General features: G+C 33.1%; 1 protein-coding gene across 14 annotated transcripts in view; it reads left to right on the forward strand.

Annotated features, from left to right (window-relative positions):
* Positions 1-12,705, forward strand: part of LOC131045798 (uncharacterized) — a 71,666-nt gene that overhangs the window by 4,116 nt on the left and 54,845 nt on the right. For 5 of the 14 annotated variants that reach the window (XM_057979454.2, XM_057979448.2, XM_057979452.2 and 2 more), the window contains exons 1-6: positions 5,829-11,052; positions 11,375-11,465; positions 11,549-11,635; positions 11,748-11,818; positions 11,893-12,002; positions 12,094-12,164. In XM_057979454.2, the coding sequence (XP_057835437.2) occupies positions 8,532-10,097 (1,566 nt within the window). In that variant the 5' untranslated portion in view covers positions 5,829-8,531 and the 3' untranslated portion in view covers positions 10,098-11,052; positions 11,375-11,465; positions 11,549-11,635; ... (1 more) ...; positions 11,893-12,002; positions 12,094-12,164. Of the gene's footprint in view, positions 1-2,659; positions 2,760-2,922; positions 2,993-5,828; positions 11,053-11,374; positions 11,466-11,548; positions 11,636-11,747; positions 11,819-11,892; positions 12,003-12,093; positions 12,165-12,705 lie in introns of those variants that run through there. The other 9 variants (XR_009372601.1, XM_057979450.2, XM_057979451.2 and 6 more) reach the window with 9 other exon arrangements.

Genomic DNA, 12,705 nt, shown 5'->3' on the forward strand with positions numbered 1-12,705 from the left:
ACTTTTGATCAAATTTTGATAATTGGAAACCTTCGTAAGTGCTTCACCAGGTGAAAAACCTCAAAGGATAGCGGGTGAAAAACCTAAAATGATGACTATATCTAACATTACCAAATACATTTTACGGTTAACCAATAGCCATTAACAACGTTGACATGCGTACGCACGGTTGGGCAGGAAAACATTAAATATAGCATTGCTTCAGGAAATGTGTACTTAGACTAACACAAATGAGATAACCGACTTTGTGCACATGAAGGCTTTTAGTCTGCAAGATAAATAACCACTAAAAAATGATCCACATTTACAACATTAGAATAATACAATTGATGTGTAAAATTCTGATTTTGTGAACAACTTATTATATAAGATAGATACCTTCTCTCCTTTACTAATTATAAGTTCTGCAAAATTTGTATCCTTTTTAGTGAGAGAATTCCACCACGAATGTTTAACATATTCTGGCAATAACCGGAATGTTTGTCCCTCTAATTCTTCCTGTCATGGTGACTTGTGCGTTGGGTTTCTTTTTGTGTCATGAGTTGTCCGCTCAGGGTGGCGTCAGACCGTGCGCTCATTTTTTGAAGCGGTGTTGTCTTTGATGTTTTCCTCCCCATCCAAACGCACGAATGTATTTTATTTCATTGTTGTATTCATTTCACAAACCCTTCAAACTGTAAAACTAAATACTTACCTTGCAGAGTGAAAGCATTCATCGCCATACTTAAATATATATCCATGTATATATATAGATATAGATGTATATATATCATATTTCCTTAAAATAGTTACTACTTCTTATACATGTATATGTATACGTGTATGTACATCTATATAGACATGTATACCTGTATATATACACATCTATATATATATGCATAGATCCTAAAATAAGTCAAACTAAGCACTTGTCTTGCAGAGTGAAAGCATTGCCTACCACAAACAATATACATACACTTACATAAATGTTTATATATATATGCGTACATCTATTCATATTAAAATTATTATACGTGTTCATAGTAGTTATAAATATAAGTACATGTCTATATATACATGTATACATATATGTAAATCCATTTTGAAATTTATATATCCACAAAAAAAGTAATCATTAACAAGATTATGAAAGAGCAAAAACCAAGAGAGTGTAACAAGAAACTGGACAGTTTTCTTCTAGGGTGCAAGTTTTTTTACATTTTAGAGATCTATTTGTCTTAGCAAGAACTCTGTAATGCCATTGATGGCTATGCTCTATTGTAGTATGTTGTATGTAGCATGATGTACTAAAAGAAAATGTAATGCAGTGTTTTTTTTATAATTATTTTTTTTGTAGGCTTTATTATTCCCAACAAAAAGTATTTATTGCAACCATGGAATTCTTATTATTCACCCTGCACCACCCATGCTACCAACATCAACATCTTACACAACCTTTTGTAGAAATCCATCTTATACATCACATGTCGAAGTTGCCTCATTAGTCAATTTACAAAACTTAAAGTATTCAACTAAATATTACAAGTTTTTATAATCAGTCAATACTAAATTTGTTACGATTTACAAAAAAAAAAATGATCTACTTAAAGATAAGTTGTCTTATTCTTCTATGTTTAGTTTTTTTAGTAATGCATTTTCATTTTGTCATTCCAATAGAAAACAACCACACTAACACAATCAAATTTCAACAATGGATAGAAGATTGAAAGAAATAGAGGACACTAACAATGTCATTGAAAGGATGTTGCAAGAGAGCAACAAGTTAAAGAGAAACCTCAAAAAGATAATTCAGCACTACGAACATAAATTACCCAACCAAACAACAGTAAACCTCTCTACATCTTGTAGTGTTGTAACAACCATACATAGTATCGAATTAGCGCCTTTACCAATACCAAGTGCTAAACAATTAATTGATCCAACGGTTATTTTCACATTGGGAGACAGAGTATTTAAATGGACTGATAACGAGCTTGGATGGGTTGCTTGGGTAGATCCTCTGTTTTTGTAATTATTGAATCTTTGAAAAGCTACATTCATATTTTGATTAACATTCGAAACAAACAAATGCATCTCATATTTTGAATGATCTTTGATGAGATGAACTCATATTTTGTTAACATGCTCTCAAATATGTAAATCATAAAGTGATACTTTATGTTTTTTAAGCTTATCACCATATGACCAATTGTCCTTTTGAATACATGTTTCAATCACATTATGATCAGTTCATTACCATTTGAAACAAAATTTAAACTCTAACATCGTTACTCTATGCTAAGTTAATTTTGATGTTCTTATGCATATATGCCTTTGATCAGCTTAAATCATGTTGTGATTGTATTCTGATATAAGAACTATATTTCATCATGCTTGTAATTTACTTTTAACTGTAAAAATCATAAAAGAAAAACCCACCTTAATGTAGCTACAATTTCCCCATCTTGAATATGCTTAGTTCATCACTTACCTGAACTTGCCCAAATTGAAGAACTACTGAATAACACAATACAAAAAAAAATCTACAATCCTTGATTTCAATTAGCAATAGTTTTTTTGTTTAGTAGTATTTTGTTGCATATTTAGCAACTACAATGAATAATTCTGCCCATTATGGCACTCAATTTACTCTAACAAAATATTTTAAACTTCATAATAGGAACTCAATCAACTTTATTCTGCAAGTTAATATACCAGTCAAGGCGGTGCAGAATTTATCATCAGATTAAATCTAAAAGGATTTTGAAACTAACAAACAGGTAAATACGATATCCTTGCATGACGTTCTGTTTATTTCATATGAGCTATACAATATTCAAATCTTCCAATAAATAAAACTTTTAGAACTAAATAAATTAACTTTCTGCCATAACATGAATTGGCATGTACGCTAAGTTGTGAGATTTGCCTCGAACAAAACAGGTCTATATGCACAATGGCATCTCCAGCAACCACCTTTGAACCGATAGAGCACTCCAAAATTGATAGTTTGGTAAGATAAATTATCAAACCTTTTAAAAATAGAAAGCTTTTATGTTCTTTTTTTTGACAATACATCTATCTTTTCCATAGCATCCTTTTCATTACCACATGCATCCTTTTTTCATAGCATAGTCCAAAACTAGATGAATACTCTATAGATAACATAGCTTGATTACATACTCTACTAACACATGCTTTACATTAACAAGTAAGCACATATATGACCTACTTAGCGTTAAAATTAAATCCTCTATATTCATATTATTTTTTGTAGGAAAAAACCCAAGAGTATGCCCCTACCCCTTTTGAAATTCAATCTATCAATGCTGGGGATCAGCTTCCTTCAGCATTGCTACAAGTTTTGTCATTTCAGAAAATGCAGAACATCATAGATGATACTGACAGACATAAAATAGTGTTATCTGATGGCACTTACATACAGTTAGCAATCTTGCCTTCTAAATATGCTACTCTGATAGATTCAAATATTCTAAAAATAGGCACAATAGTCCAGTTATCGAGTTATACATGCAGATACATATGGAACACAAGGTAGGAAACAAACTATGGTTATTAAATACGATATGTTTGATCTCTATTTAATTGTTTTTAAGTATAATTAACAGTAATTTAAAAAGAAGTCTTTTTTTTTTCACAGGACTATTGTACTACTTAGTCTGGAAGTGAAACAAAGCGATTGCCCGTTCTTTGGTAAATCAGTATAATGTTTGAGGACAGACCATCAACATCTAAACGATCTCTTCAGTTTTCTACTGAATTGCCATCCCCACAAACAACGACTTCTGAAAATATAAGCCCTATCAAAACTTTGAATCCATACCAAAATAAATGGACAATCAAAGACAGATTTACTCATAAATGCCCTATTAAGGCATATAGCACAGGCACAAAAAATGGCCACGTGTTTAGCTTTGACATTGTTGACTGTGAGGGCTGTGAAATTAGAGTCACATGTTTTGATGAAATAGCTCAGTTACACTCTAACCGTGTGGAGATAGGTCCACATTATATTATTTCAAAGGGATCCATAAAGGAAGAAAACGCGAGGTACAACAAAATAAACAGTCATTTAGAAATCATCTTGTTTGATGCATCCATACTAAAATGTTGGAGCAACAAAGAACAAGCAAATCAACAACATCCTCTTTTCATGCCCATTAGTGAATTGTTTCATCTAACAAATAATAAGTTGGTTGACATAATCGGCCTTGTTTTATATGTTGGAGATATCATTCCAATACACAGGAAATATGGCAGTCAAACACATAAGTGAGTTGTGAAAATTAATGATCTGTCTAGATCAACAATTGACATCAACCTGTGGGGTCCAATCGTAGAACAAAAAGGCCTAGAATTGAAAAATATGTTAACCAATGATAGTGTGGTTATCCTTGCTTTACGTAATGCTTGTGTTGGATATTTCAATGGAAAGCTTATAAACATAATAGCTACGACCACATTACATATCAACCCACCTTTTCCAGAAGCAGAACCTCTAACATTAAGAGGAAAGGACCCTTTGCTTGTTGTACCCTTTGTTGCAGAAACTATCCACATAGATGGGAAATATAGTAGAATGACTATTTCTTCAATCCGTGAGAGGATGAGTATCAAACTAGAAACAATTCAGACTACTTTTCTGGTTGTTCTATGTTTTGTAAACGTAACTGATAAAATTTTCTGTTATACAGCTTGCCCACTAATAGTCAATGGAAGGCCTTGCAAAAAATAATGTACACAGCAAGTTGATGATTCTTGGTTTTGCCCTAGATGTGAAATGACTATGCAAGACTGTAACTATAGTTACCTCTTTCCAGTAAAGTTACAAGATGCCACAAGTACTCTTTGGGTCACTGCATTTGATGAGGTTGGCATTCACTTGCTACACAAAACTACAAAAGAGCTTTGTGCACTAGAAAATGATGCAACAAAAACAAAAATGCCTTGCTCAGTGATTAAAAGACTTATGTCACATCACTATTCATTCACACTACTGGTGTCCACTGACACATACAATTCAGAATCAAAGATGAAAGTCACAGTCAATAAAGTCTCTCTTGTTGAATTCAAAGCTGAGTGTGATGCACTACTTGCAGAAATTGGGTGCCTAAGTACACAGGATTAGAATTATAAAGCATCTTTCTTGATTATTAAACTTTCAGTTTACAATACAATTATTACATTAGATAATTTACATATTTAATAGTTTTACAAATACAAACAATTACCTTTTATGAACACATGGTTGCTTCTATAAATATTTATATGTACATTTCTTACATCTATCTCTTATCTCTTTGAAAGTCTTTCCTCCTGACATAAGTTATTTTCACTCATGCTCATTACTTTTAAATGTACTGAGGTCTACCTTATTTGTAGAAAATTTATACATATAATATATCTTCTTCTTTTTTTAATATCTTTTTGTATAACTATACAACACCAGAATTATTCATAGTTATAGAATTCTGCAGATATACAGGTATACTTATATATCTGCATATCTATATATAATTATTCATAGTTTTAGTCTTTTTGATATATACATGTGTAGTTATATATGTGCATATGTTCATATACAGAACTTTGAATATTTAATTCATATGTATATACATGTGTATATGTATACATACATCTGTATGTATCAAAAATTACTATATCTGTGCATACCTATATTAGAATCATGCTTTTAAAAACAGCAAGCAACTAACAACAACAAAGAATTATACATATATACACACACACATATATAAATATACTATAATTATTCATAGTTTTAGATTTTTGATATATACATGTGTAGTTATATATGTGCATATGTTTCTATACAGAACTTCAAATATTTAATTCATATGTATATATACATGTGTATATGTATACATACATCTGTATGTATCACAAATTACTATATCTATGCATACCTATATTACAATAATGCTTTGGAAAAACCAAGTCACTAACAACAACAAGTGTAGGCAGAAGAACACTACAAAGTCAATTTACGACTTTGCAAAACCCATACATTTCAAGTGAAGCACTTTATAAAACCCATACATTACAAACAAAATCTCAACCTCACATATATACAGTAACAAACACGAGATTCTAACATTTCACATATATGGACCTGTATTCATACATGTACATAACTACGTGTAGAAGTATTTGTATACTTCATTTACATGTATATAAATATGTCTACATATAAGTTGAGTAAATCAGAGTAACAAAACAACAGAATAGATCACTACACATACAAATAAACATCACAAAACCACTTTACATACAAAACTAATCCTCTAAAACCACATAATCATAGATCAAGCAATTTTAAATTCTCATACATTCTTAATACATACTTCAAAGTTAACTATCTTCAATTTTGAAAATTCTGACATACCTCTACTCTCTTTGAAATATTAGATATCTATCCAGCCTTGCCCTTAAGAAATTGATGCTATCAAATTGAAGAGAAGCCAGACCAATAGAACTTACTATGCAAAGAACAGAGGCAATATCTCCAAGAAACGACAATTGAGATGTCGTGCACTACAAAGACCTGGAAATAACTCAAGTTATTACAAACAAAAAACAATGATCTTGAGAAAATTAATGTCAATCAAACACATTCTATTGCTCCTGAACTTTCTCTACAGACTCCTTCATTTCAACATGCATTGTCTAATTTCTGGAAAATGATTGATATGTTGGAGGTCATAGAGCCATGTTCTATTTGTAAAGAAATGTATGTGGGCATGACTATTAAAAAATTCAATCATGTACTTATGTGCATGAGATGTTGTGCTGAAAAAGGCCTCCACCGTTTCTCATTATCAAACAATATGGACCTAGGTGAGCAACCTTCTATTTTAAAGTCTCTTTCTCAAGTAGAAGAAATGCTCATATCGAGAATTGCCCATGTTTTACAAGTAACACATGCAAGGGGAGGACAATACAAATATTCTGGCCATACAATTAACTTCCCACAAGATATTTTTGAAATTGCAATAACATTGCCCCATCAAATTAAGCAATTAGAAATTCTTATTGTTTGTAGAACCAATTTGCAAGGATTAACTTATGACTGTTATGTGAATAGATTTCATGTCATGGATGCATTGGCTTACAAAATGAAACATGATCAATACTAAAAGGATGTAGTCATTGATCTAGATGTGGTGCATCTATTGCCAGACCAAACCACTAACATTATAGAGCTATTGCATTCAGTGCATTCACCTCAAGAAGGTTCTATTCAAGATAATTCAACTCTGTCGAATATCAACAATAAAGAACACATAGTGGAGAACACTTCCTCATTTATTCCACAACTGCCATCATCAATACCAGAACTTGATGAAATAAAAACCATCCTACATCAAGATAATAGAAACAACAACGTTGTTGCTTGGCCACAAATCAGTACATCACCTATCAATGAGTACAATACAAAGGGCCTCCTTTCCATGGCATTCCCAACACTTTTCCCTTCTGGAATGGCTTTACCACTATAGCAAAGAACAAGGCATGTACATTTACATGAATATGCTTTGCACCTGATCAAATATTATGATCAAATATTTGGGCAACATGTTCGCTTTAGATATTATATCTACAATCTTATGATGAGACATCGATCCCAACAATCAGCTGTTGTGTTCATTAAGACAAATCTAGAAGATAGTCTTCCACACAATCTTCATGGTCTAAAAGAATACTTACAAAATACACCCTCAAATGAATTACCAAATCATATCATGCGATATGCAGCCTCGTTGCGTGGTACACGAGCATTTTGGAGCAAATCCTGACGAGACCTTACAACAATGATAGAGCAGTTAGGTGCACCTACATTGTTCTTTACCTTAAGCTCAACTGATACAAAATGGCCAAACTTGCATAAGTTATTGCCAAAAACAAATTCAACTACTGTACCCAATAACAAAAGACAATTTATTGAAAATTTAGTCAATAATCCACACATTATAGCTTTATACTTGCACTTAAGATTTCAAATCTTTCGTGATGAAGTCATTGTCAAACAACTAAAAGCCATTGACCACTAGTACAGATACGAATGGCAACACCGAGGATATGCACATATACATGGCTTTCTTTGGTTATCAGAAGCACCAAATATTGATAACCTTGATTGGTCAAATCATGCAAGTATCCAATCAGTTAAACACTTCTTTGACCAGTACATCATAGCATGGAATCCACATACTGAAGAAGCTCGCTTGAACAGACAATATATGTCCACAATTTTAGATCCATGTCTTGCAGATACAGAGAACATATCCAGGTCTGATCCTTCCACTGATTATATTGAATTACTCAATATTGTCCAGTGGCATACAAAGTGTTAAGAGTATACCTACTTGAGGAAAAAAAAATCAACTCTTCAATGTCGGTACAAAGCTCCTTGGCCTGAACAACATGAATCCTCATTCATATTAGACCACAACAATAACCCATCATACAAGCCAGCAAGGAATCACAATGGTCTAAATGTACACAACCCAACAATGCTCGCCATATGGAGGGCTAATGTTGACTGTCAACTTGTCTGCTCCAAAAAAGCAGTTCTACAATATATCTCAAAGTACGCATCCAAAACTAAACACAAGTCAGAAAGTTATACTGATATGCTGAAACGCATAGTTGGATCAACAAATTCAGATGATACAATCCTCTTAGTAATCCAAAGACTCTTGATGGGAATTGTTGCTGATAGGGACATTAGCGCACAAGAAACTTGTCACATGCTACTTAAACTCCCATTGATATCTTGCACACGCCAGTTTGTAATGCTCAATGTTGGCAAAAGATTCTTCCAATGCATAGCTAATTGTGATGAAGGATCTCAAACCTCAATATCTTACATCTCAAACTACATGAAACGACCATCAGAATTAGCAAACCTAACCCTGCTTTGTTCAGCCCAGCTATATACATACTTTGACCCATGTAAATCATGTAAATGGATGAAAAGAAAGCTACTAGCAATTGTAAATGTCTACCCACAACACAAATCTTTACCTTTAGAAGATGATAGCAGTTTTCAAAGTTTCTGTTGGAGTGAATTTCTTCTTTACAAGCCATTTCGAAGCATTCCTCTACATATAGGGAACTCAACTGAAGAAATTATAATAGATTGGAAACATCTTCAAAGTACAGATTACATCCGCTGGCATGTAAATGGTATTGAAGAACACATTATAATAGAAAATAGTGAAGAGCTACAACCAGAAGACATTCAACAATCTACTCATGAAGATCTGTACGAATTGGAGTTCTTGTCACAAATGGGAGCATCAAACAACTTTGACGTTGCTACTCTTCAAATGCTTGGCAGACGTGATTTTGATCTAAACTTTAATTGGACTGATTCTATACCTGATGAAGCATTGCATTCAAAAGCATCTCAATTTATTTTAACAGAGAAAAGCCAAGCACCCCACACCCTTGCCAACCCACATTTAAATGCATCTACTAACTACGAGCTTGCAAGAAACCAAATTATTGCACTTGATATCATTAAAACTCATGCTGAACACAACTTGTCTTCTCCACCATTACGATTAGTTATTCAAGGCACAATAGGCACTGGAAAATCATTTGTTATTGATTACATACGTAGACAGTTAAATTCAAATTTAGAACATGCACAATACCCTTTGCTTGTACTAGCACCAACAGGTATTTCCGCATATAATGTCCAAGCAACCACAATCCATGCTACCCTATGTATACCCATTCAGGAATACAAACCCTTAAAAGGCCATTCCCTATTAATGTTTCAAGAGCAACGAAAACATTTACGTTACATTTTAATAGATGAAATGAGCTTTGTTGGCCCTCAATTACTCTTAAAGATTGATAAAAGATTGCGAGAAACTTTTCCCAGCAGACAACATGAATCATTTGTAGCTATCTCAGTCATTTTGGTTAGTGATCTTGCACAGCTTCCCCCAATTATGGATAGGCCATTATATGCATCTCACTCAACGACACTGGCTCTATGGCACACATTCAATACTGTTGTAACCTTGGATATTCCATTTCATCAACAAGGCACAAGTTCTTCATAGATAACTTTCTGTGAAATGTTGCTTAATATCCGCAGCACAACACCATTGCAAATAGACTGTGAATCCCTCCAATTGCAGTCAACCCATGCTTTGACACTTGATCAGAATAACCACTTCAACCAACAGAAGCATTTGTTTGCAACAAATGTAGCTTCAAGTGCACACAACATAAAAATGTTAACACAATTGCACTCACCCATTGCACGTGCAACAACAATCATTACCCATCAAAGAGATAAGCAAGCACACCAAGAAGAACAACTAGCATTTGAAATTCTTCTTTCTATAGATGAGAAAATTATTCTTATTGCAAATTTATGAATAGAAGTTGGCCTTGTAAATGGCGCTTTGGGTCAAATCAAACAAATTGTCTACGATGCAGCTTCTAAACCACCTGATTTGCCAAAATATGTGATCATTCTTTTCAAACATTATATTGGGCCTTCATGGGATCCACAAAATCCAAAACATGTGCCTATTCCACCAATTACTAGTGGAAATTGCACACAAATTCCACTAGCAATGGCATGGGGCATTACTATTCACAAATCATAGGGGTTAACATTAGACTTTGCCACAGTTGACATTGGCAAAATAGAGAAACAAGGCCTCACATTCACAACACTTTCAAGAGTAAAAGCAATTGAACACCTACGCATACAACCAACCTTCACCTACCAAAGGTACTTAAGATTGAAAGGTGCAACATCAACAATTCTACAAAAGACCGAGGAAGCGCACTTGTTGGAGCTTTCATGCACAACAAAAGAAACATACTTACATAACAGACAAAATCAGGTATACAAATCACATCTTCATTATGTTTTCACGTGTTGTATATCTTCTATTCAATGTAACAACCCAAAACAATATTTATACTTTTCAGGATCAACAACACAACTAACATCTATGAATTTGAATATCCCTTTTACATGTCCCAACTCTGCAACAAAAGGTACACATCTATCACCCATTTGTTGTTCAAATATTTTATTGTTGTCAACAATTTTTTTTCCTGATATTTGCAAAAATTACTTTCTCATACATTGTTATTTATCATAGGTTCCAAATGCAACCCAACAAAGAAAGCTACAAAATATATGAATATAACAATTACAAATATTATCCACTTGTTCAATACATTTAGTATCCACTAATGATGTTCTAATACATATTATTTGCAACAAGCTTTAGATTTTCCGTGATGTGCTTGCAGGGTTCTTACTTTGTTTATGTTGTTTAACTGTTTGTGGACATGACCACTTTCAATCTGCAAGGCACCCGTTCCCTTTCACAAGTATTATGATTTGTGAAGGTCAGCTTTTGATAAAGAACAACATCCAATACACCAAGCTCATCACTTTCAAGGTATGTAAACCTTACCCACTTGTTCAATACATTTAATATCTACTAATAATGTTCTAATACTTATTATTAACAACACTCTTCAGATTTTCCATGGTGTGCTTGTAGGCTTCTTACTTTGTCTATGTTCGTTAACTGTTTGTGGATTTGACCAGGCCTGTTCACTTTTCCAGGTATAATGGTTTGTAATGGTATTTGCTCACTCTATCTCTCTTTGCAGTTGGTAAGTATTATTCTATTTAACATTAGCTATCTTCTCTCATTAACATCCCTTTACACTTTCAGGTTCTCTTGATTGAATAATTGGGATTTCGATAAAGAACAACATCCAATACAGCAAGCTCATTACTTTCACGGTATGTAAACCTTACTCACTTGTTCAATATTTAATATCCACTAATAATGCTCTAATACATATTATTTGCAACAGGCTTCAGATTTTCAGTCATGTGCTTGCAGGGTTCTTACTTTGTTTATGTTGTTCAATTGTTTCTGGACATGACCACTTTCAATCTACAACGCACCTGTTCACTTTTACAGGTATTATGGTTTGTGAAGGTTTTCAATTGGTAACTATTATTCTATTTAACATTGACTACCTTCTATCTTTAACATCCCTTCACACTTTCAGGTTCTCTTGATTCAAGAATTTAGTTTTCCATAAAGAACAACATCCAATACACCAAGCTCATTACTATCGAGGTATGTAAACCTTTTCAAAATACAGAATGCTATTAGGTAGCTCAATATATCATAGCCACTTAGAAAAATTAACTTGCTTTCACTTCTTAAACCAAATTTAATTATTGATTTAAAAAACTTATCTGCAAAAAACCTCTCTCACAACACACAAATACTGACATGAATGATAGGTCAGATTGTCATTGTGCCATTTCACATTCCACAAGGTATTATATTACTAAAAATTATAACATTTCAAATTTTCAAGTTTTTTAAAGTATTTAACTTCACCACGCCTACAAGTTTTCCAAATTTAACTTATATAAATGAAACAATGATCCGGGTCTTTCATCATATAGATCACATGCATTTCAACAAAAGGCTATGTAACATGCTGCTTTTACCAGCATGGGGGATGGAGGGTGGATAACAACAATACTCTGGGTCCAACAAAAATATTTGGTTGGGAACAATATAGCCTACAAAAAAAAAATTGTAAATCAAATAGTCATGACATTTTCTTGAAGTACATCATGCTGCATACACCAACATGGGGGATGGT

The sequence above is a fragment of the Cryptomeria japonica genome, chromosome 5, assembly GCF_030272615.1.
Source record: "Cryptomeria japonica chromosome 5, Sugi_1.0, whole genome shotgun sequence".
NCBI classification, from domain to species: Eukaryota; Viridiplantae; Streptophyta; class Pinopsida; order Cupressales; family Cupressaceae; genus Cryptomeria; species Cryptomeria japonica.